Source organism: Haliaeetus leucocephalus, unplaced genomic scaffold (genome assembly GCF_000737465.1).
Source record: "Haliaeetus leucocephalus isolate CR32 unplaced genomic scaffold, Haliaeetus_leucocephalus-4.0 Scaffold151, whole genome shotgun sequence".
Taxonomy (NCBI): domain Eukaryota; kingdom Metazoa; phylum Chordata; class Aves; order Accipitriformes; family Accipitridae; genus Haliaeetus; species Haliaeetus leucocephalus.
The window spans coordinates 3,184,223-3,211,107 of record NW_010972587.1 but is presented as its reverse complement, the minus strand read 5'-3'; the positions used below and the strand labels follow the sequence as shown (position 1 = coordinate 3,211,107).

The following is a 26,885-nucleotide window of genomic DNA, read 5'->3' as shown; positions in this document are numbered from 1 at the left end:
TCAAACTAAATGTGTTACTGTATTACAGTTAACATCTTGTTCAATATGGAGCCTGCCTGTGCAGCTCTGACATCCCCGTTGACTCCACAGGAGTTACTCACAGGATGCCTGGCTGCGTGGTAAAGCCAACAGTCAGTTGTTTGTATGCAGTCCTGTGGCTGAAATGGCAATATTTCTGCTATCACCAGTGAGACCAGGATTTTTATCTTACCAATATTCAGTAGCAAATCAAGGAACTGATTTTTTTTATAGCTGAAGTTTCCAAATATAAACCCACCACTGCCTATGTAAACAAAATACACAACATAGAAAGAAAAGGAGGAGTGCTGTAATATAAATGAAATTCTAGGTAGTTGAATTATTGTTTAAATAAAGCAAGAAGCTACAACGATTTGTGCTGCAGGGCCTATAACTTGATTACATATCCTGCAAGTGCTTGTAAGAAGTACTGCCTCAAGTACTCTTTGGTTATCTAATCTTTTTAAAATTTCCAAGTACTGTTTTCCCTCTTGCAGATATTATAAGGTTTCAGCAGTGGTTATGTTTCCTGTCATACTGTAGGTAATGCACACTGATGTATAAAGCATTGAACATAATCGCCGTTTTCAGCCAATTGTTTTACATGTGTTGATCAAAGTTTTGGCACTTCCAGAACTAAACCCATTAACTCACAAACAGGACCCTATTTAGAATTGAAAATAGATAGATAACATGTGGTGAGTTTGAAAGCTGCTATTATATTCCAGAGGGAGCCAATTTAGGGAAACAGAAATACTTGATTTCTTCTGATAGGCAGCATGTAAATAAAGCAGCCAGTATGAAATTCACCATGAGCTCACTTAAAATGTCCAAACCTTTCAAAGTAAATGCTTGAGCTATGTGGACTGTATCCCACTGGTGTTTCCTGTGACATACTGCAAATGCTACAGCCATGTGCATAAATTATGAAAAGATATTATTCATACAGAATTGTAAACAGGGCTCATTTATTGGTACTCTAAAATGGGTGAAGGTAGATGTTTGAAAAATATTTGATTTGCAGTTTTTTGATCAATTCAATATGACCGGATACTTAGTTTTATGCCACTGGTAGGTTTCTAAGGGAATATATATTTTTTTTCCTTTTTCTGAGTTTTTTCTCAAGAGCAAGCCCAGCTACAAACTGGATGTACCCTGTGATCATGAAATTCCTTCATGTCCTGTTGGGAGAGTCTTGCTCATTCATTCAGTGTTAAATCAATGCTAGATGTGGGATCAGGAAGGAGGTTTCTCCCACATCATTCTCCTCTCTGAAATAAACAGCTATTACATGGATTGTCTCTTCTTGCAATGGATGAGGGCCTGAATACAATGAAGGGACCAGAAAAGAGGAGAGCCACAAAGACAGATAAAGAGTCAAGGACAAAATGTTTCTTCTGACATTTAAGTTTAAAATAGGAGAGGTGAAACCAAATGAAAAGGGGCTATACATAACAGGTAGGGGAGGCAGAGAAGTGAGAGCACACGAGGACTGATTTTGGGCATGGTGGATTAAAGAATCTCCTTTAAAGAGGCTCCTCCCTCTCCTACCACCTTCCTCTTCTCCTGACCCGGCTCTGTTACATTGGGAGCCACAGCGGAGCCTCACCCCAAGGTATGGGTCAATGACGGATAGGGGCTGGGGACATGGCCTGTCTGGGCCCCCCCCCCATATAACAGGCAGGAGGCAGTCACCTGCAGCCCCACCATCTTTGCTAGCGTGTGGTGACACGGACCATCTCAAGGGTTTGTTCACAGGAGTTTGACTAAAGCCTCATTTAAATAATGGCAAGTGACATCGAAACTGGCTCTGAAAAGTGGATGTAATGAAAATATAGCTGGCTATTGTGAGCCATGTTTTTCAAACATGGCCTTTGACGCAGGATATCCCCTTCAGTCCACAGGGGAAAATGATAGGACTATTGTAAAAGCTTAATTACAACACACCAGCACAGCGGTTCCCACAGCTCACTTTCATCTCTGCCCTTGTATGGGCTTCTACAGGACTGATACAAAGAACCCAGTATGGCAACAGCAAGACAAAAAAGAGAAGTCACAAGTCACAGTTTAGTAGCGTTTGTTTCTGTCCCACTGCTCAGTTTTACATCAGGAGGTCTCTGCGGCTCTGGGAGTTTCAATCCTTAGTGTTTCTCTTTGTATCCAAACATGCTGCTCGTGTTTGGTTAACCTGCATTTGAGACGGTGGGCCAGGATGCTAGCACGTTGCATAAAGCAAACCCAGCCAATTGTAATGCTATGTTTATACAAAGATTGGCTATGATACTGGGTACCCTCAATCCCCACAGGTGGAAAAAAGTGGAAGCCAGCAGGAGTTGTTGGGCTATCCTAGGAATCTGGCTGCAGACTCAGATCAGGAATCCACAGCTAGACCGGCACATTTGGTGTGGCTGGGAATGCTCCCAGGTCCTGCAGCCAACTGGCTCGGAGTGGCCCGCGTTACGCTGGTGACCTCTCCTCGCCTCCCAGGCGAGGTGGCTGTATGCAGGGCACCTACTGGGGACGGTCCCAGGGGCACAAGAACTGCCAGATGGCTCCCGGGAACAGTTCACGCAAATGTTATTTGGCACGGGTCAAAAGTGTGCCAAGGACCCTGTTAACAGTGCAGCAGGACAGACTGTCATGGCCAGTGCCTGGGAGCACTCTGAAGCACTGTTTGCTTTGCTAGGCTGGCTGTAGCCACAGTCTGTCACTGTGTGGTGCCCAGGAGGATCTTCTTGGAAATCTAGGGTGAGCCTCTGTACTGCTAACCACTCCAACAGTGGCTTCTTGTCCTCCTCTCACATGTGGTGTACGACCTGGCGGGCTTCAGCCATGCAGGATGATTTTTGGCTAGCAGTTCTGAGGTTGAGAAATTTGTCTGTCCCTTACAAATGTGACAAAAAAAAACCCCTTTTGAGATTACTCAGAAGACAGAAAAGAGTCAGATGCCTAGTGGCTTCTACTAGATGAAAGAAAACATCACCCAGTGGCCTGGAATTGCTGATCTAGTTTGGCCTATTTGCACCCCACTTTGAAAGCAACTGGCCCTACAGATGGTTGAGTTAGGGACTGCACCCAAAAAAATTAGTAGCACATACATTTTAGGGAGCCTTGCACCTCTGTCTTCCTCCCAGCTGCTTATCAAGCTAGAAAAGCGTGACTGAGAGAGGTGGTCTGTGATTGTACTAGTGCTCCATGTTTCAGTCACTCTTGTGTGCCCCTGGGCTCTAGTAGCTCGGATGGTTAAGATGTGCAATAACATGAGCAGACTGCAACGGTGAGTTTTGAGACATCTTTGCATATGTGTACAGACACCTGCATGGGTACACACAAACGTGATTTAAACTGTGGGAAATTCCTCCTCAGGGGGTTTGTGGGTACCTGTTGAGGTACCGGGTTTCCTAAGAAGGATAATGCCTTCTGTAGGCTGCATTACCATGGGGTGTGACATGGAAAACCACAACTAAAGCTCCTGTCTTTTCATGCAAACAGTTCTCTTGGGAGAATGTGATTTCATCAAAGTTGTATTCTCTTTTAACTAAAAATCAGGATTGTTAACACAAGCATCAAACCGGAAAAAAAATTGTTTAAAGTTAACAATTCTGAAAAAAAGGCTTTTTAGTTTCAAGCCTTAACTGGAAACATTTCAGAACTCTGCCCTCAAAGTCTTCAACTCTTTGTTTGGATTAAGAATGGAAACTTCTCTTGTAATGTCAAATATTTGGAAGAGTAGGAAGATGAAAAATCCACTTGCTGACCTGTTCCAGCCAGGTAATTAAGAACATCCAAGATGATTTCTAGGTAATCTTTTATGTAAAACTCGGGGTCACCATCAGCTGCTCCACAAATACCAAAATATCTTAAAAATAAAATTTAAGTGATTTACAAATTCTGTTAGGAAATTTAAAACAAATTTCATTGATATTATTTTCTTGTTCCTTGTGAAGTCAAATTAATTTGCTTCCCTAAATCCCAACTTTGCAGGTTGTCAAGGGAGAAAAAATAGTTTATTTTTTCCCTCTATCAACGGTTTCCAGCGATTTGAAGATGAGCTATGTTGTATTCTGCCCTATTTTCTACTATTAAAGTAAAAGTCCTCTTAAATTTTACAGGAATGAAAGCAGGTGATACAGTAAATAATGCTTGCTTTTAAATGTCCTTCATGACCGGTTTGGCATGGGCAGTGAGATAGCACCCAATGTGTTCTTGGTTTTGACTATTTCTGTGTCTGACAATGCAGCAGTAAAAGCTGCTCATTAACAATGATGTCTAAACAAGAAAATAAATAGGGAGTGAAGTTTCATGAGTAGTATTCACTGCAAAGGATTGCTTTTCCATCAGCAATGCCAATTACACTTTCCTCCTTTATTTAGCAACATTCGCAAATGGAAATCTGCAACTTAGCAGTTGCTAGTAATACAAAATTTGTGTTAACATGTTTAGGGAAAAAATTTTAAAAAAGTTATTGATATGTCATTGCCTGCTTTACCAATCCCTTCTTGTTCAAAAATACTTAAATTATATGCCAATTCTGGTATATAAGGGATATCACTGGAAACTGCAGGACAATCACACTGGAGGAAAAAAAGTTACCTATTTAAACAAATACATACATTAAATGAAAAAAGTTGGACAGAAAACAAGCTGTTAATTACTAATGATACTTGAAAAAGAAATCAATATACCATGTAAAAGATTTTTGGACTATACAGGTATATTAAAAATCACTAAAATGCTTGATTTAAAAGCAGAATGGAGATATTGATGCTGTGGGAAACACAAAAACCAGAGACCATCTGCTTATAGTCAGTTCTAAAGAAACACATTTGCTCAAGGTGAGTAACAGGGAAGACAGCATTCAAGTGACACTTCAGACCCTGCTGCCAAGATCTAAGTAGTGACACGTCAGTGATTATGTGTTCCTCCCTTTCAACCATGGTACCTGCGAACATATTTTCCTCTTTTTGGCTTAATGGAAATAAATGCCATTTGAATCATTAGGACTAGTAATCCAGATAATTTGTATTCACACTAGTTTTCAGAGGAAAATTATAGCCCATATAATACATTGAAGATATCCTTATGCTGAACTTGGAGATCAAAACCACATCTCAAAATCAACAAGTTCTGGTTACTTCCTTAAATCCTCCTGCCACAAAGGGCATTGGAGTCCTACACAATCATTGCCCAAGCTCTGGTAGCTGAACTCATTTATCAGTCAAAGTAGCACATCACTGTTGTTGACTATTGAACTACAAAGACTTTTATAAAATTGGAGAAGTTTTAATATTGTTTAATCTTATTTTTTCTTCAGTGACAGAAAAAAACATATTGTTGTTTGTTTGTTTTGAGGCAACAGTATAAAGGTTTTCTCATAGATTTTTTGCTGTTGGAAGATGAAATTCACAGATCTTAGGCTTTTTTGGTTAATTTTTTTGTGGCCATTTCTCATTTTATAGTATTTATTAAATAATGTCTGCTGTCTGAAGAAGACTGATCTATTCTAGAGTTAGGTCAAGCCTTAAGAAATTTATGAATATTTATCACTCAAACTTCTCACGCCATTTTGCATGGCAGCAATATTACAACTTGAACAAGAGAGTGGAAGAAATTGTTGCTCATTCCAGCAATACACCAGTTCTTGTTCTGTGTGCCACATGCCATTTAACATTAATTAATGTATCTATCAATATTGATACCTATACTGTAATTTTTGAGCCTGGAACTAGATAATAAGGGGAGCATATTATCCAGAAATACCTTTTTGTGCAAAAATATGTGATGAATTTGCATGATGAGTGAACATGGAAAACTTGTGTGTGCATACATATACCCATATATTGTGCATGTACACACACACAATTATATATGTATACTTATATAAAAATGATTTTGACACAATCCTCTTCACATTGATTAAGGTAGCAGTTAGTATGGCCTCAGTCCTGTCACTGGTTTCCAGTTTTTTGCATCTATACTAACCTAAAGCAAAGGGTTAACCAGGCTTTCAGGAATCATGCCACCTGCATAGTTAAACATAATAAATACAAGAAGTTGCTATCTTATAGGAATTGCCTTTGTGAAGGCTTTTAACCTCTTAATTACACTCTTGAAAAGACTCCTGCTATTTCAAAGGTTTCAAGAAATAATTCCTATTGTAAATCAGAAACCAATGCAAGAACCACCCTGTGAGCAGCAAATTCCTAGACTGTATGAAACAAGAAACTGAATCTGTGCACACCTTCATCTGACAGGCACAACCCCATTTAAGCAAACAAAAGAGTAATAGTTTTCCTTTCCTCAGAGAAGTCTCTTTTGCTGGTGATCGTCTTTCAGGTGAGTAGCTTTTCTGTACAAACCCGTATCATTCCATCTTGGGTCTGCTACACAGCTGTCTAAAGGTTTCCACTGACCGCTCCTATTCTTCCTCTGTTTTAATTCTGTCACAAAATATCGGTCCTTTACATAGACTATGTTTGGTTTACTTCTTCAACTTCTTCACCCAAGGAAAAAAAAATTTGCAACAAAGTCTGAGTGAGACTGTCATTTTGTTTAGAAACTGTGCTGAAAATTCAACAGTCTCTTTCAGAGCAACAAAGGAACTCTTGTTTGCTTGGCTTATCGTGTTTTGGTCCAGAATATGTATACAGCGATGTGATCTCAACAAGATTTTTTTTGTTTGTTTAGCAGAAAGAAAATCTACTATAGTCACTAGACCAGCATTTTCTCATGACTTTTTCAAAGATCAAAGGAAAGAACTGTAACCTCAAAAGTATATGGCTGAGATATTTCAGTCTGTCTGGTCAATAAAGAAAAAAGGCACTGACCAAATAACAATTATAAGATAATTAATTCTTAGGGCTGTTTAACCTTTAGGAACCTTAACAAATGCTTTGTATATTAAGGAGGTAAATGTTGTTCAAGACGGACGTAAGAACCTGGGAGCTAATACAGTATAATGTGTGTCTGTGTAGTGGTAAGTTATACACAGATGACATAATTTTGCTGAAAATCAATTCATTTCATTAATTCTGTTATTCAGATTTTGGCTGAATTGAATGTATGCAAAAGATGTTAACCTTCTGGTGGAACTTCTTTATATTAAAAAAACAGAAGAGCACGTTCAACACAGTACATTTCTCAACCAATACATCTTAACCAGACTGGATAGCTTGCTACGGATGCTCACTCTATCCTTGTCATTGTTAAGACTTTTACCAGTGACGTTGGTGATCAGTGCACACTGTAGCAACAATTTTTGTGATAGTTATTTGAACTTCCAGATTGACTTCCACATTTGGATCTTGGAACTTTTTTGGAAAATAATTTTATTTCAAAGTAATTCTGTGAAAATATAAGGTGTTCAACTAAAGCACAGAGAAGAGTCAGTTGACATTTTCCTCTGTCCAAAGAACCTGCCTGCCTATCTTCAATCATCTAGATATTTTATGCTGCACATTCAAAATCAGTAGGTCCTTTAGAAAATTTAGTCTTTTTTTTTTGCATCAGTTGACAATGAAATTCTGTGGATAATTCAGAAACATACTCTATTTACTGTGTCCTGCATTGAGACAGCAAGAGTGGCCTTGTGGTTGCAAAATGTGACCTGCAAGTGCAGCAGAAGGAACTCATGATACTCAACCAACTGAACAAGAACATGGCAGATGAATTTCGGTATAGATAGGTGTCAAGTGAGGTACTTAGGGAAAAGGCAATTCAAACTTTACATGAAAAACTCTCGAGTAGCTACTAACATGCTAGAAAGAGGTCCCACAGTTGTAGTAAGTATGAAAATAACAGGTCAGTGTTCAGTAAAGGTTAAAAAAAATTTAAGCAAAACAAAGTTTGGGGAGTTAGTAGGAAAGCGAACAAAAAAGCACCCATAATTCCCCTCTATAAATCCATGGTGTGCAAATTTAAACATGCTGTGCAGGTCTGATCCTTCCTTGACTTGTCTCAAATCATATATATGAGAACTGAAAAAAAGTTCAGTAAGAGTGAGAAGAATGACCAGAGGAAGGGAATAGCTCCCATATGAGAAACAATCCTATCAGCCTATGTCTGAAAAACATGACTAACGGAGATACAACAGAAGTCTATAAAATCTGGCATACATCAATAAAGAACTGCTGTTTCCACTTTCCCCTGATGCTGCACTTTGGGGACATCAAATGTGGTGGGAAGTTCCAAGTAAGTAACAGGAGCTACTTCACCATGCTACACAGGGCTAGCCAATCAGCAGATACGCTACCACGAAAAATCATGTTACGTTGGCTCAAAAAGCAATCGTACAAACTCAGAGAAGAAAACCCTTTAAGAGCGATTAAATTCAAAGAAGCCACAATATGCTCAGTGAGTCTTTGAGTACAAACCTCCGGCAGCTGGGACATTTTACCAAAGGAGTATTACTATATTCTTTGCCGGACCTTCTAGTTTTCCTTTGGCATCTGCTGTTGAAGACTGGATACTGGTCTAGGTCAGCTTTTAGCATAACCTGGTACAACCATCCTTATGTTACGGGGCAGAAGCACATCAAAATAATTTCATTCATACCACGAAGCAGCCAATCCTCACTCCTTGTCTAGAGTTTTGGCAGGAGTTCTGTTAAAACTGAAGCTTGTGGACTGAGTCAGCACAGCACAGTCAAGAACTATAAATACGGAGACCTGCCTGAAGCACAGAATATAATTAAGCATCCTCTAGTACACTTTGTTTCATGAGTTAATAGTGTTTTCCATACTGCTTAAAAAGAAAAAAATTATGCCAAATGAAAAAAACCATGGGAGTCATTTGGGGTTCTTTCTTTTCCCCAGTGAAGAATCTTAACAAGAAACCATGGGAAAGACCAGTGCTCAAGGGACCATATTCTTCTTGACAGACGGAAAGCATTGCAGGGCAAGAAATGTCTTCTCAGATGGTAAAACAGTTTATAACACTGCAAAGAAGCTGCCGCTGTCATGAAATTACTGGAATGAAATCAGTCACTTTTGATGTTTAATTGAGAGTACAATTCTCTTGAAAAGCAGCTCAAAGAGAGTTAAAAGAAAAAGTTGATTCAGCACATTATTAAGTGATATTAACAAGTAGTTAACAGATAATCACATATTACTGTTCATGCAAGGTTACAAGTTCATTTATCAAGTATACTCACAGAGACTGCAGGCTGCGCAAGTTCTGGAGTGCTTCAGTAGGAACCTGGCGTAGTTGGTTATTCTGCAGCATCCTACATTTTGAGTAGCACAAAAACCAGAATCAACACAGTAAAGATATTTTCTTTCTATTGTAAGCTTACCTCCTTTGTACTGGTTCTACTTCAAGATTACAAACAAAGGAAAGCTACACAAATAATCTGTTCCTCTGCCCCTGTCAAATGCCAGTTCTCTTCAAAGCAAACAAATACCTGTAGCATATTAGCTTTGTTAACAGCTACACATCAGCTTTGAGCAGGATTTTCAAAGCAGCTGAGGAAGTTAAAAGAATAAATCCGATTTGCTTTCAATAGTGCTTGAGATCCTAATTGCCTCCAGTGATTCCCAAATTGTCATCCTCGTGTACTGATTTTTTTTTCCTTCTGAACTGCTGCAGTTTCTTATTCTGATAAAGCTGTGAAGGATTGACCCTTGAAATCCTTATTCAGGCAAATGCTGCTATGGCAAACAGAACTTTTGACTGTATCAGGAGTTTATGATTTGGTTTGAATAAAATTCTACCTCTGTAAAAACTGCTGAATTTTTCCCAATGAAATAAATTTTCTCAAATGGAAGGTTTCTAGCAATTACCTGACAAATTTCTTTTCTGATATATCACATCACTTAGCTTGCAAAGATTGAAAAATCACTTTTCATTCCAAAAGAATCTTTTCCTCCCTTTGAATGTGGTTTCATTCACACCACCTAATATCCTTGTTTGGACCAACTGCTACATATATAAAAGGATTCTATGTGGGTAAAACTGAAGTAGTACACGCTGCCTTCAAAATGAGGCATACTCGATGGCACATTGTAAACTAAATCATTTTTGGCAGGCCTAAATCTCCTTAGGCCACCAAGAGCTACAGCTGGCCAACTTAAGAGTAGATGGAGTGGGAAGCTCTTCATACTTCTTTCCCACTTACATATTTTTTCAGCAGAGCTTTGTATACTCTTACAGTAGCATCTGGCTTGGCTTGATGCTGCCTAGGAGGTTGGTGTTCTTGATAATAATACAGTTTCTTGAACTTTACATAGGCAAAGATACCCTCTAGTATAAATATTATGAGATGTGGCCTGCTAATAATTTTAGTAACCATATGTACTGTCTTATTACTCCAAATAATACAGGGTTTTGTCATATTTTTCATAATTTATCTTATAGTAATTACGTTGCAAAGAACAAGATATGAAATACAAACTGCATTTTAAATTACATGGTGTTCTTTCTATAATAATGTTTTTTTCCCCCTGGCTCTCAAGAAAAGGAAAAGGCAATTTACCCCCAGTTTTGTGTGATCACAAAAAGTTCACTAAGATTTTTAGACTTGAAATCAGAACTTTTGAGACAATTAAAGAAACTATTAACCAAACCAATTTTTACCTTTGATATTGTACAGAGACATCTACTTGATGAGCAAGTTGTTTTTAGAATGCCATTAATGTTTTCCAACCTTTGTGTTTAGGATATTTTCTATATGAAAAAACAAAGATTTAATGATGTTCATATGTATCTTCACTTCAATTGAATTGTTCAAAATGAGCTGATCAAAATATGTAATTTACTTGATCAAAACTTCACTGGTTAATTAGTTCCCTGGAGCATTTAGGAAATCAGAAATATATCAAACAACACACAGTTTACTTACAGCACTTTAAGACTGAAAAGGCCAGCAAATGCTCCCTTAGGAATGTATGTCAAGCCATTTCCTGCAAGACGTCTGCAAAGTTTGAAAAAGGAAAAGAGTGAATACTTTTTCTCTTCATGTGGAATTAATTTGGTTGTTAAAAAGTGCAACACAGCTATGTTTGAGTGACTGATGCCAGAGGCAGTAGTTTAATAGCCTTGTTTTGTCATTAATACACTTTTAAAAGCAAAAAAACCTGAGAAGCCATTAACTGTACAGTTGATTTACTGACAGCTGGACTGCAGAGACAAAATGCAATTTCATTGCAAATCGAGCTTATGGTTTAGAATGCACACTGAATTCTTCATATTGTTCTTTTTAAGGATTACAGCAATCTCAGCAACTAAAATACAGATATACTGACAACAATTAGCATCACTGGATTTACAGCCATGCACTTTTGGAATTGTGCACGTATGATGTCTGTGAACATTTAACTCATTTGCACTAATATCAAAATATATCCACATAGTAATGGCCACAGTTCATTTTAAAATAACTACACATAAAACTGCCATACTGGTGGAATCATAATTTTTCCTGTGAGCAGATGTGTAATAGGTTGGCATAAAGTGTATTTGCTAAAATTTGTAGGGCTTTTTTCCCTACTTCTATTACGTATTCCTTCTCAGAACGCCTGAAAGTATTTTACAGACCTATGTAAGTACAACAAATACCTCTGTAAAGCATGTTAACTCTGACAAAAAAAGACCGCATTCTGTAAGGTTTATGCCTAGGAAAGATCTCATGCATTTAATGTGAAATAATGGTATTTCCACGTTCCCCATCAGTGCATCTCCACAGCATCTCGCATTTAGCCTCCCGACATCTCAGGTCGGCATGAATGTGCTATGATACCTGTACCCTACCTGGAAAACTGACTGGCAGGGGTCAGATTCCTCGTCAAGTTACTTTGTGTCAGTAGAGCCATAGTGTCTGCTCTTAGCTGGCAACAAATGCAGGTTGATATGATGATGTAACCCTCTTCTATTTGCAGACCAAGTTAAGCCAAGTGCAATTGATATTTCCCATCAGCTAAGATAGTGCACACCAAAATTGCAGACAGTTACCACAGACCAGCTGATGTGATAACAGAGTTGACATTTGATTTGGCCTCTGGCCCCTTAGGAAAGACCACAGGACTAGATCCAGAAAATGCCTTAGGTACCAAGCTGGCAGAGAGGAACCTACAGCACTGAAGTAGGCACCAGGGTTGCCAGTACTGTTCATGGCAAAGGCCGGGTGCTTATGACTGCAGTCCCAAAGATCCAGCACTGACTGGCCCTTCAACGCAGTCTTCCTTTGGAGTTTAGTTGCCTCAAGCTAACTACAGGGTCCTGAGCACACCTTCTCCTTAGACACCTCTTTCATGCAGAAAATAAAAATATAAATTGGGCCATAAAGAAAGAAAACATGATTCTAGATCCCAGCTCCAAAGACTTTTCAGGCATTTCCAGTTTGTGGAAAAGGCTCTTCCCTCTACACACACACCTGCTGAACAATGTGACCTGTAACTCCAAGCAAGTGGCTCTTCCTCTCTCTGTTTAATGAATTTAATTGTGCTCTGCAGAGGCACTCAGCTTCAGACAAGAGCTGCTGAGCTTGTGTCTCCCTTTGGAGTACACCGGAGTTTGTCGTTCAGACATCTGAGAATTGGGCACGTGCACCTGAGTACCTGGAGGCAGATGAGTGAACCAAACCTGGGTCACTCTTGCTCCAAGGTGAAGCACTCACAGGCCGAGTCTATTTTTTTTCCAGATGTGTGAGTGGCTTCTCCAGCTTCAGCTTTCATTCTGAATGAAAATGGCAATGACTTTTGGGTTGTTGCTGGATCAAGCAGATGTGTGCTAGGTCAGGCACACCAGACTGGGTCTCTGAAAGTAAATGCCATTTGTGGATCACTGACTAGTAGAGGCTCAGGACCTATCTAATGCTGATCTCAGTTTATGACATGATTTTTTGGAAAGAATTCACCCCCACAGCACCCTTTTGATCTGTTATTTTAATGACATGACTGGACATGAGTCTCAACATGAGTCTGGCATGAACCAGAAAGTGAGGCGTCTGCAAAACTTTACTGGAAAAAAAGTAGGTACAGATATTGAGGTTTTCACTTAGAGCTGTAGATTACTGCTTTGAGTGTCACATGGAAAGCTTGATAAAGAGCAGAGAACTGAACTAAACCCACACGTCTAAAGACTTAAGCTGGTGCTCTTTCAGGCCACCATCCCTTCTTTAAGTGTGGCTGTGCTGCGGCAATTTTCGTAACTGTCGCAATGCAAACTGCTAAACACACTACATGTTCATACCGCCTGTTTGAACTGGAATACTCTTCATAAAATGGGCCAGCTGAGAAAATCAGACCTGTTTAAAAGCTCCTGGAGAAGGCTTTGGCAATTACCAAGCACGCTCCTCCCTGCTGCAAATGCAGGACTGGCAATTTAATTGGGACACTATGCAGCTTTAAAGTCTTGTTTCAATGTGTAATACTCACTTTCCCCAGCTTCAGAGCATCATCATGGCTTTCTGTGGTAAGACTTAATGTTTGGCATTTTTTGAAAATGTACTATCATAATTTTAAGACATTTTTATGGCAGCTGTAATGTATATCTAATATATTTAGAAAGAAATACCTAAGGACAGAGAGACACCTATACATGTACATGCTACACGTTTTTTCCCTGTTTCCTTTTGTGGCCAGGTCTTCTGTCAAACTGGCTTCAGGAGAAGATTTGCCAGCTTAAACAGCTGTCATTCTGACTGTAAGTTCCATCTAGCCACCCACAATATACCACCCTAAGAGCCTGACCCCTACGCATGGCCCCAGCTCCAACACCTTTTAGAGGAATATCCAAAGCTGACAGACGGTAAGTTGTAAGCGAGGGATGCTGAGCCATGTTCCTGAGCTGTTCTGAGTGATAGTTACCTGCACTACTAAAGTGAGATGTAATTTTTTCCTCTTTTGTTTTGTTTTGTTTCAGATTCCAACCCTTGTTTTATATTCTGCTTCTTTTCCTTCTAGATCACAACTTCTCAATTATTAAATATGTCTTGTACAAACACTTTAGACAGATGAAACCACATGTTAATTTTCTTTTTGGTAGAGACAGCTTCTGCATTTACTCCTTATGAGTTTTTCAAACCTCAGGTCATTCTTGAAGTTCTGCTTTGAATATTTTTGAGTTTGGAGAGAGCGCTCACTAATTTTGCAGACAGTGATTAATACTATCTTATATAATACTCCTCTGCTTATGCAGCAGCAGATCATGCTCATCATGTATAGCCTTACAGATTTCAGTAGAGGGCTACATCAAATATATCACAAATGCCAAAATACATGTATGCCTGTCTAGTTCTCTCACGAAGCAAACTGACCATGTCAGAAAAGGTAGACATCTGGCAACAACTATTTTCTATGTAATGATGTTGTCTGACATTCAGTTACCATATTAAATTCTCTCTCATGATGCCCTTTTCATGACTTTCTGTGGAACTGACTTCAGGCAAACCACCTATCTATTCCCAAGACACTCCATGGCACCCTTCTGAACACTGGCACAACAGTAGCATCTTCCCAGCTGTGGTAGGTGTGTGGTTGGAATTCCTCAGCATTGTGGTATTTGGTAAAAATCAGCAAAACCGATTCATTTGGATCATTGTCTAATTCTTCCAATATTCTGGGATGAAAGTTAGCACATCAGTTCTTTAAGGCCTGCTGCAAAGCTCATTAAGTTTGGCTTATTTGTTCCTGACCATTTTTAATACCTTCCTTGCAGCTTTTTCCTGCTATTACTGTGTTTCTATGCTCAGTCTTGGCATAAGGGAAAATTAATCCCCTTGTTGACACTACAGTATCTATGAAGTATCTATCAGGGTTTACTCTTCTCCACCTCAGGGATTTTGTTTTCCATTACCCTAAATTATTTGAGGGAAGCTGCCCAGTATTGTACTGAACTTTGGATGGACTTTGGGTAGTGATTTTACTCTGGATGGGTAAATATTGCTTTCCCTGAACAGATGAGGATGGACATACTATCTGTCTCTATAGTTCAGCATTTAGTTAATGATTTCTGAGAGCCGGAATGAACTAGCTTGTTTATAGCACTTACACAACCAAATGGCTGGCTTCTATTGTTTGAATGACTTCGAATTTGAATTTTTAAAAGTTATTTATTTCCAGCATTTCTGACATTATTTTAGGAATATCTCATAAAGTACATTCAGACTCAAATGTATCACATCTCTTTAATGAAAAAGTAATCAAAAGTACACAGCATTTCTGATTTTGGACCATACTTTTGGAGCTATATTATTTTAGAACTAGATTATACCTACACTGCTTCATATAATCTTGCAAATTAATGGAGGCTGGAAAAGTTTATGGGGAAGTGTTACCACATGCTATCCTCAGTACCTGCTACTTGCCACTGTTGGAGTCAAAATACTACAATACTTTTGGCTTAAGCATAGACTAAGTTTTTATACTACTGCATGTTTCTTTCTAAAAGATGTAAAATAAATAAGCTTAGAGAAAAGCATGTTGCCTCCATTCTTTTAAATGGCAGCATTTTATAAAATATCTTTCAATGCAGTTCAGCCCAGCTGGCAATCTCTGCTCACTGTTGGAATAGCTGCAGTGCTGCAGGTCAGGTTCATGGCCTATGGCTGGATCTAAGAAAAGGTGTGTCTGGGTTCTCCTTTGAGTGTTCCCCATCTGTTTACCCCTTTGGTGTATTCTGACCTCTCCTGCAGTGTCATAGTTCTGAGAAACGGTGGTCACCAAGTCAGCAGAACATTCCCAAAGTCAACACAACTAATGAGACACCCACAGAAAGCTCTGAAAATGATTAGAACCTTTTTGTTTTCTTTCGATTGTTGCTCATGTCTGAAAAGAAAAACTTCATTCCTCAGCAAGAAGCAAATAAACACGAAGTTGTGACTGAGCACAGTCAACTATTTTCTTTATGTTTCTAGTACAATAATTTTTCTTCGCCACCTCAAAACTGCTTTGTATGCGCATGTTTTCTGCATCAGGACAAGCCATGCCTGGGTCCGAGTGTCTCCTCATTACTTGCTGGGGTGGAAGGTGAACTTGAAACACTGAAAAGTCTTCTCTCTACAGCTAACAAACTGTGGCATTTAACAAAGAAAGCACCTCTCCACTTACTGTGGAAAGAAGCCGTGGCAAATCTAACCCGGCTATTCCTCATTGTCTGCAGCAGACAGTGACAGTATGATATGGGTGGTGACCGCTTTTCTTCTTTGCTTGAGTAAGATCTAGTGCAGCAAATGCTGAACAAGCACCTCTAAAGTGTATTTCAAAATCTAGCAGTATCAAACCTATAGGAAGGACTTGAAAGGAAGATAATAGTCTCCTTTGGAAAAAAGCATAACGTTTCCATTAATTCATATTCATGTTGTGTTCTAACAGGAATAGCACAATGGAATTTTTTGGAACAAGTTACTGATCAAATCTTGCAAGGTGCTGAAATGTAGGAGAATAGATGGCACTCTGGATCTTGGGGTGGCTCAACATATGACAGGAATAAGCAGTGTGAAAGGAGATAAGCTCCACTATTAAGAAGTGAAAATCCAGTGAAATCTGTCATAATTCTATTTCAGAACAGATACAGTTAAGTAGAACTTCATTACACTCAAATTTATGATAAATATATTGGACTCTTATTATTATGCCAGTAAACTATAATAACAATACCAGACTGACTCAATGTTTCTAGACTAGTGCCAGTGCATGCCCTCTAATACAGATTAGATTACATATTGTTGCACAACTTGCGTTGCATTATATTTTATCACTCCACATATACTGCAATATCCTATGCAGAATGTAATTGTGAATGCAATCTGAAATCATCCTTCAGCTGTGCAAAGATACTGAGGGATTTCTACAATAATAATTCTGTGAACTACTATCTTGCCTTGATGTCCCTTTGACTTTGCATTTTACTTCTGTTCACTAACTGGTTTGCTGATTTTATTTAAAGAATGAGCAAAGACTGCACATGCTAAGAGAATGCTATCCTGAACTTGGTGTTATATATATATATATGTATGTATGTATGTTTAAAGATGAGTAGGTTAACATCAATAATGTCACAACTCAGTTTTATATTTGCCTGTTTTCTTGGAAAACAGACATTTCATTCCTCATTTGCTACATTATATACCATGACTAACAAACTCTCCAGACAGAAAATTGAAAAGAAATAATATAGAAGAACCTAGAGACTGATGAAAAAAGTCTTTGCTTTTGTGAATATAAATTGAAAGTACAGAAGGCCTGAGCCAGTGAAAAACCCCAGCAGTTGGGACAGTTCTGCTGCTATGTGGTACTAACCTTCCTGAATTTGGTGCTAAACCACTAGCATGCCATGTAGAAAATTCCATTAAAATTCATGTAACCGTGAATTGTCTTTTATACCTTGGGTACAGATAAGAAATTCTCTTTTGTAATTTGAAACTTCTTTCTTAAAAGCCTGATCCGCCTCTCTAACTGCCATAATTGCTCTGAATAACTGATAAAGATCCGTGGTGAAATCTTAGTCTCATTGATGTCTGTGCAAAAATTTGTGTTGACACAAGTAGAAATAGGACTCTCATTTGCATCCTCCCTTAGTATCGTATTTGCCAGCAATTTACTCTTCTCTGAGGAGTTGTACCAGTAGCATTAGTACCAATCCTAAAACTATTACCTGCATTTCTAATAAAGGAAATGGCTGTTTGTGGAAGAACAACGTGGAAGTATAACAGGAAAACATAAATGTTCAAATCTTTTTCTAAAACAGCTTGTTCTGGATATAAAAAATTGCCTCTGTTCAAGGAAGAATTACCAATCTTGAATCTTTTGCTTCAATTTTGTTTCCTGTCAAACTTAATCAAAGATACACAAGCACACAGCTACACATATATTTAGTCCAACTATGTAAATATATAACCAGTATATATAATTTATATATTTCTATGATGATATTTTTCTTCAGCTTACATACACATCCATAAATAGGTAACAGGAAATGTTCTTGCTTCTTACATCAAAAAAGCTTTGACAATACGGATACTCATCAAGCACTTACCCAAAGTCAACTAAAATTTCAAGGTAAGAGTTTAATTTGATGTTTATTAGTGATTATTCTTGGGCCAATGCAATAGAAATGTATGAATTAACAGATGATTAATTACTGTGTTAATTATTAGTTAATTAATGGATGATATCAACATATATATTTCAAAATGTTTTTGAGGAATTACTTTGTTAGACTAGGAATTTAAATGTTACTCTGTATTTTAATTACCTTTTTATATTTCAATCTGTCATGTTAATTAAAACTGTAATCATTATAGTAATATAAAAAGAAATGTGCGTCAAATGATATATTAAAAAATCTGATGCTCAGAGAGATCAAAGAAGAAAATGTAAAGATATTCTCCTTTCTTTAAAAAAGGGGAGGGGAGTGTGCAACTTGTAATTGTGCTGTATATTATATTTATTGCTACTTACAGTTTAGTTGGAAATTCAAATATAACACAATCTGCTCTTGCTTTAGGGCCTAATTGGCTTTTAAAATGCATGTGCCAAATTCTCATAGGGTGTAAATTGGAATAACTCCAACTGACCTCAAGCACTTGGAATGAAATCACTGTGTATTTGATCTTGAGCTGGCTTTGATAAAACAGATCATAGATTTTTGTCAGTTAAGGATACGGTCTAAAATGTACTATTTCTTTCTCCACTTACAAAAGGCAGAGACTCTTTATGCACCTGGCATGAATGCTAAAGACAACTGATCTTTCCCTTCATGAAGCTGTCCGTGGCCAGTGCTGAGAACAAGCTGTTTTGCTCTCAGCGCTGCAGAAGGCAGCGTCCTTCTACAGGGCTCCAGGAGGGCCCTTCTGCTGAACAGGCAGCCAGGTACCTGCCTTCTGATCGCAGCAAGGCCAGCTGTCGGGAGGTACTGCAGCATCAGCCGGGGAATCCCACGCCGATTCCCAGCAGTGGATCCCGAGGATAGAACCAGTGGGAGACGTAACTTTACTTCTGTGTTTAAAGAATGCTGTCACCAAATCACTACTCCCAGAGTAACCTTAAACTTGTTAAAATTCCTGTCTCAGTGTTTAAATGTTACAGCAAGATGCAGCAACAAATGGTGGATCATATAGATCACACTTCCTAGGCTGGGTCTTCCAAGTGCCATTTACACTTCTGATACTGGTTTTTGTTTTATCCCAGTAGAGTCAATATCACCAGAAAGGGTAAGAACTAATAGTAATAATCATTAATAACAGGAACTGGGTGAAGTGTACTGCAGTACAACACACTACAATCAAACTATCAATAAAGAAAAATGTGTTAGCTGTTTTGTCATTCCTGCGTGATAGGCAAAGGACACAAATTGTGTAGATCCAAGTTTCGAGGTTACTACTGTTTTCTGAGTAGTACAATGAAGCAACACCAAAGAATTACTGGAGAAATTACTGCTCCTCCTGTTTGGAAATTCAAAAAAACAACTAAGAAAGAAGAAGTTGGTTTTACTGTGCTTGCCAACCTATTAGATATAAATGTGATAGTGGCTGAATACTTTACCCATGAACCTAAGCAAGTGGAAAATTGAACAGTGTAGGTATCAGAAGCGTTCACTGCACTGAAATCAAGCAGTCTACAAACAAGCTGAACTTCCTCTGACAAAAAAGGAAATTATTTCTGCATACTTGCTGCTGCAGTACACATGGAATGTGTAAGACTTAAATTAAAATCCTGCCTCAGGTTCTACAGATATATAGCACGTTTAATAAAGCATCGTTTCACCTTAGTTTAATTAAGTATAATTTCACTATCTGTATTGATCGCAAAACACAAAAAGCTCTTCCTATGACTTTTTTTTGATATTCTAAACTAGTTCCTAACGAATATTGCCGGATAACAAATTACAAGTTCCAGAAAGCATTTACAAGCTACAAGCCAAAAATAAACTTCAACACACACTCAGTAAGAGCAACGCAGCAGCACTGACAAGGTTTCTTGGATATCAACCTAGAACATTTATTGTTTCCTCCTGCATGCATATCTTACTCTTTTCACTTCTCTTTTATCTTCTTCCTTCCCCCATCTTCTCCCCTTCTGCCCCTTTACACCACAGATGCACAGCAGTTCCCATGTCAAGGTTGCTCCATGCAATTTGCATTAACATTTCCAGAATAATTGTCTGTCAGCACAAGCTATTCAACAAGCAATGCAAGTAGCTCTGACTTAGTAAGGCATTTGCTCTGTTGTTTCTCTTTTTTTTTGTTCCTCATCTTGTCATTCTTGATAAGACAGCAAAAAGGGCAGTTTGGAGGGTGTCAGACTGACACATCCACATGGGAGAATTCTTTGTTGTTGCGCACTTTGGTGGCATCAAAGGGACAGCAAAAAAGGCAGTGACAGCTCCAGAACATCAGGGCCATTGTTTTGTGAATGCAAAGGTTACAAGTTGTTATTCCATACAGTAGGAAACTTCTGCGTTTATGTTTGTTCTTTTCTAGGTAATCAAACTAACTGTGTATGCAAAAACTACAGGAGAAAACTACTGTAATTGCTTCCAACTGATTAACTATACAAACATCTTCTCACTGTTTTTACCAACGTACGGTTAATTTCAAAATGACCACTGCACTTCCCTCCGTCAGGACTTTGAGTGTCTCCCTGGCTGTATTAAAGCAAAGTTGGGGAGCCACAGCCCTGAGTTATCAACAAAGTCTGTCTTATGGCAACAGAATTTACAATGTGCCATGGGCCACTTGCCTGGCTGGTGCCAGGTACCTCTCACTGACAAACACCACGTATCGAACACAGTGGCATAGTCTGAACAGATCGTCTCTACATGTATGCATGTTTGAAGTGAAGAAACCAAATTCACAATTTATGTGAAGAAATCAAATTCACAACTTGCGTGTTGGATTGTGTGCAGCTCTGAAATTACCTATGGGATTGTAAGTCATTTAGCAGTGAAAGTTCTTGAAACTTTAGCTGACAGAGGTGGCGCAAGCCAATTTCCACCACGAACAGCTCCACTAAAACCTGCTGTGCAAGAACTATAAAACATATTTAAGTGACATCGGAAAGAAGCATGTGTGGACAGTTTGAGGCCAATAGATACTCTATTTTTACTTTTTTTTGTGCATGTCAGTTGCAGGTATTTCTACTTTTTTGCCTTGGAGGTTTTTAAATCTATGCAGATTAATCTTTGGGAAAGATTTTAGTTATTTAAGCATCCTGTCCAAAGATTGTGGAAGTAAATTACAAGATTCGCCCACTTTCTCCAGAAAGTTTTGGACTATGGCTGCAGCAGTTTCATGTTTTATACTAGCTTACATAATAGTGAAAAGTGCAGAATCAGTTTTCAGTGCTGGCCATAATGTGCCTGCACTAGCACAAAAATAAAGACTGTACGACACCCCAAGAGTTAATGCTCTCAGTTTTCAAAGATGTAAATGACCAGAGAGCTCAGTCCCACCACTCCAAGTCAGTGGGGAAAAGAACACCTAATTCCCATTAGCAGCTTTGAAAACCTCTTTGTAGGAAGAAAGAGCAAACCGAGAGAGAAGGGAAAACAATAAATAAGAACAGATGGTAACGGATTGTGTCTGGTAATTTAGGACTTCATTTTCATGTATACAGTGGCCTCTTGACCACTTCTGCAGTGTAAAGGGATTTCCACACAAATCATGGCGAGATTCACATAATATGTCTGTTCTGTATTGTATCTGTAATTCTGCACTTCAGTATTGTAGTAAAATGAACTTTTAAAGGCACTTCTGCCTGAGTAACTGCTGTAATAATACCGTGATCAATTTGAAAAACTTTGTACATACATTTAATTCCCTTCAAGGTTATTTTAAGAAATAACATGGGTTTCAGTAAACTTTCTTGCACCTATATGTAGGTTGCTATTAATTTAAGGTGGTTTCATTGCTTGATTTTGTGAAATGGAAGCTATTTGGAACTGTTTTACTCTGTAGGTAAAATAATTGTAATAAACCAGTCCTTTGTTGCTGTTTTACTAAAACACCTATTTTAAGTTGCTGAAAAATAGCAAGATACTAAAAATCACTTGGAGTTTTCTTATCTGTGGAATGTTCCAGTGTTTAAAATTAAAATAAAAGCCTTATATATGTGCATGTGTGGGTGCGTGTTCATATATTTATGCATATGCATATGTATGTATGTGTGGAGATATATCTAGTTGGAGATATTTGTAGTTAGGTCTGATTAAAATAGTTTTAAATTATTATTGGCTTTCTTCCTCACTCTTGATAGAGACATTAATTTATAAAATGAAACAGTTTCAGGCACTGCTTTGAAGTATTCTTAATCACAAAATGATATGTCTAGACTCAGATGTAGCTGCCTCTTAAACTCTTATATAAGTGTCCCACCCTAGGTAATTCTTTACCCTCCTAAAACCCCTTTTTTTCATGCATTACTCTAACTTACTGCTCTATTAATATGGGCATTCTACACATATTGCACAATGACATACATCTAGAAATACTCCACATGAGACTGAGTCTTGGACTCAGTCATACTGATAAATATCTGCAGTTATTTTGAATTTATAATAAAGAATTTGACTTAATGGTGTTGTACAAGTTCATGCAGAGCAACTTGCTGATAATCAAGCAGCTGAAGCATATTTCTTTCTTAGTGGGAGTTCCATCATATGCACTTTAAGAGAAAATTAGGCCTGAAAGGCCCATCATTTTCACAAATAAAAGGTCTTGCTCAAAACTAAACTTTTCAAGAGCTTGAACAGTTCAGTTTTCAAATTACTGCAAGGTTTTCCAAAATTTTTAGAGGAACACGCACCTCAAAAATACAGCATAGTTTCAATATGTTGTACTTCAGTGATCAAACTCTTTAGTTAAGGATAAATACCAGGCATAATCATCAGGATTACAAGAATGCTGATAGCAGAGGTGTCTAATCTTGGTTGGAAGAGTGAATCAGATTCAGCTTAGAAGGTCAGAACTTGCTGAACAGACCTGGCTTATCCATCCTTGCTTTGGAGTCAAAACAATTGGTTTAACTGTCTTAATAAAATCTCTGTTCTTTTGTGGTAAAGACTTACCAGTATTGCCAAACCAGGCACCTAGGACATAACATCTAAGCTAAAACTCAGTGGATCAATTGTTAGCTTTTATCAGATTTTTGAGGCAGACCTCTAATAAAGGGATTAGTAACACTTATTTCAACACTAAAAAACCCTAAAAAATGCATTTTAAGCTCCTGTTCTTGTATTTCAAAGAGCAGATAGATATTACTAAGATGCATTTTAATTTCATGGAAACATTGCTTTGGTATAAAGGTCATGTATTATCTTATTTTTACAATGTCTGCATTATGGGCCAAGTTATATTTTGCAATAGTCCCCTTCAGCTAAGCAACAGAAACAAAACACAGAATTCCCAGGTAAGCTGGGAATAAAAATCATGTGGCAATGCCTGGATGGGCAAAATAATTTTCATATGTACAATCATTGCTCAGAAATGAACATATAAGAGCACGGGAACTACAATGGCTGTTACCCTTTACTTCAAAATTTAATATCCAGTTCCCTTTCCATTGTCTATATTTTTTTCTATGCAATACTAGACTGAATTGTATTACATGCCTCTAAACACTGAAGAATCTCTCAGCACAATGGGTTTGAATCTGCATTAAGAAGAGGTAATCAGTTGCCTCACCTCTTCAAAGACTTCAGTTTTCTATGCTTCTTTGAAAAGTCAATACAAACTGGAGGGTTTCATAAAACAGCATCACAATTAATGAGAAATGGAAATGATTGGCTTGTGTGAAACGAATGGAGGAGCTGACTGTATATGTAAAACAAAACATAGTAAAGAAATAAATATTTTTATGATACTACCAGCAATGAAGGATTGGAATTACTTAATTTGGAACAGAGGGTTATAAGGATAACGGCTTAATATTTCCAGTGGAAAAAGTAGGCCCAGCACAAGAATAAGGTAAGAACACTTTCAAAGGTCTTTATCAGGAAGATGAAGTAGACTGCGGAACAGTTTCTCAAGCAGCGATGCAAGTGTCACTATTTGGGTCATCTAACTTTGGACCATAAAATGAAAGAGTGAAGGTAACTTGGCTTAATGTATTAGAATTTCCTTCCAGGAAAAGCCCAAACTTCTGTTTTTCTTTTCTTTAATGGCTGGAGAGAAACCAACCATTGGGTTGAAAGTTTTTAGTAGGGTTATTACAGCTGACAGATTGGACAAGCAAACACAAACATGATGCAAAAATCCACAAACAGGGTCTTTGTGACGTGATTCACTTCATACACACTTGATACTGTTAACACTTGTTGTGTGACATCTCTCCTTGTTATGTCCATATCTGTATGTTATTTGAAAGCTGCACCAAGAGCAATACAGATAATGATAACCAAAGACAAGAAGTAAAGGAAGAGAAAGAATTAAAAGAAATAGTGCTTTCTAAACACAAATGCTACCACTAATAAAAATAAGACAAGAAAGGAAAATCTGCTTGCAAATAGGGTATTGTTCAAAGTTAGCAGTACAAAATGGTTTTAATTTCTTGGTTTTTTTTTCATAGATGCCGGCTGGAAAGACCAGGTGGCAAAATTCAAATGAGCGATAGCAAGGACAGCAAAAGTTGTCAGTGCAATACCCACCTAAATTGCAGAGGACTGTACACATTTCATAGCTTAAAATAGACCATGTCTTTGCAAGAAGGGCAGCACCATGAATTTGCATATCTTACATGGGTTTTATGGTGTGTTAGCAGCTAAACATGCTATAAATAAAGGAGGCCTTCAGTTTTAAAAACTTATAAACCATGTTTCATAAGAGGCTGGATGCCCAGACAATTCTTTTAATCAACTTTTAGAGGTACTCATGCAAATGCAGGTGCCAGCTTTTTCCCACAAGATCTATGGTGCATCAGCTACAGAGTCTCCATCACTCCTCAGGAACCTAAATTTTCTTTTAAGCCTGGGCCATTATAACTAGGGTCACTGCCAAATCCAGGCCTCATGAATGCACAATACTTTTCACTTTTGGTTAGTCACCATCGCTTCAAACCAGCATTCCTCTTTTGATGTTGTGCTTGATTAGCTAGTTTTCTCAGTGTACTTTTTCCCCTCAGTGAACGTACTAGATAGCGTAACTAAGCTTTTTGCAAGATTCTGCATTTTACAGTCAGCCTTCAGGGATGCTAAATTTAAGAGTAAGGAAACAGTAATTAAAAGTGATTAGGACAAGAAGCCTTGATACTATGAAATGTGGACTCAATTGTCCTTGACACAGGCAGAACAAGGCAGCAGGTTTTGGTTTTGATTATAGCTTTACTTGCGATTTTAATAAACATGAGCCAGTATTCAAACTTTTAATATCCTGCTGCTTAACTATTTCCAAAAAGCAATCCAGCTCTTTTAAACAGCCCTTGTTTAAAAATTTTAATTTGTTTGGCTCTGTCTCTGCTTAGAGAAGTTGTAGCCTCACGGTAACTCTTTTATAAGTTCATTTCCAGAATCACAAGCAATTGGTTTTTTTCAACTAAGTGTTTCCGCATGTGCCAAAAGTGTCAGGCTGACAGCTTTCCTGCACCGTTTTATCTGGTTCCCACAGTAAGTATGAGAGACAAACACAGGAATGTGTCTAGTGCTGACTATGCCCATCAAGGATACAATGATACTTACAGCTCTTCCAGGAAGCGGAGATTGTGCACAGGGTTTGAGGGCAGCTTAGTAATGTTGTTCATACTGAGATCACTGTAGGGGAAAACAGACAGAGACTTAATATGGCATGCCACAACTGTGGTATCCAGCTGTTCATTCCACACATTTTTAAGTACTACATTAACAAAAATTAGTTCCTCTGCCAGAACTGATGAATCATTATCTAGTTAGCACGTTAAACATTCTTTCATATGAACACAGCTTTGTCAAACCAAATACAGGCTGTAGCATGTTCCTTGTTTCCAAAGATTTTGGAATGTTTTATCATGCTCTATAAATCAGCTGGAACACTAAACAACCCTTTTAGTCTACATAATTTTAATAAACCGCTGTACTGTATTAAAATTTACTTGGAGTAGTAAAGGAAAACTACTACGATTTTTGTTGTTGTTGTAGCACTGTAGCACACTTGGTATACTGAAGTAGACAAGCAAAAGCGTACAGATATAAACTATCATCTGCATCATTCTTTACTTTTCATGAATATGGGAACATTTTGCTTTTGCTGTACAACCTGCTGCACAGTCGTACTGATTTGCCTTGCCTTACATTAGGCTCATCAGGTGTCCCCAACCCCCAACTTACTTGAGTCAAAGAAATGACATATTTTCAAATAATAAACATCCCCTTTTTAGAGTGCTCTTTTTTTGCAGGTTCTCAAATTGCATTAAATAAGTGAAATGAACCATAAAACAAGGGTGTAATGTGATCCTGCTCTGTAGCACACTTCCTGGTGGGGTTCCACGGTAGTTCCTGGCACAGGAAACAACCAGCCATATCAGCTCTGTCAGAGCTCATTCAAGCTATGTTTTAGACTAAATTTTATAAAATACCTTTTTATTCTTAACATGCTTTCTCATTGTTTTCCATTGTCTTCCCCATGCCCCACAGTACCATTATAATTGCTTTGCATTAAGTATAAAAACTGTAAACAGACCGCATAATAAAATTCTGTGTGGAAGATACGACTTATGCAACTACATCAAAATTCCTGTAGAGAGTTAAATAAAAATATTGGATGCCTGCATATTTTATGCAAACATTATGTGATAATTTAAAACTCCTCACTATTTAAACATATATATATATATATATTTGTAGAGGCCCTTATAGTTTCCAGCTACTTCAGGCAGTATTTAGATAACTTTATTTCTTCCAGCTGTTGAGAGCTTACAAGGTAAGTAAGTATCTGTACTTTGGTGGGTAGACATCCTATTCCTATT

At 38.0% G+C, this 26,885-nt stretch overlaps 1 protein-coding gene across 1 annotated transcript in view; it reads right to left on the bottom strand.

Moving 5' to 3' along the window:
• The window catches only part of LGR5 (leucine-rich repeat containing G protein-coupled receptor 5), a 52,515-nt gene extending 26,803 nt beyond the window's left edge, over positions 1-25,712 (bottom strand). Inside the window, exons 1-3 of the mRNA XM_010561780.1 lie at positions 25,624-25,712; positions 10,856-10,927; positions 9,170-9,241 (exon numbers count right to left, since the gene is read on the bottom strand). Coding sequence (XP_010560082.1) covers positions 9,170-9,241; positions 10,856-10,927; positions 25,624-25,685 — 206 coding nt within the window. The 5' untranslated portion in view covers positions 25,686-25,712. The remainder of the gene's footprint in view (positions 1-9,169; positions 9,242-10,855; positions 10,928-25,623) is intronic.
• Positions 25,713-26,885: the final 1,173 nt, after the last annotated feature.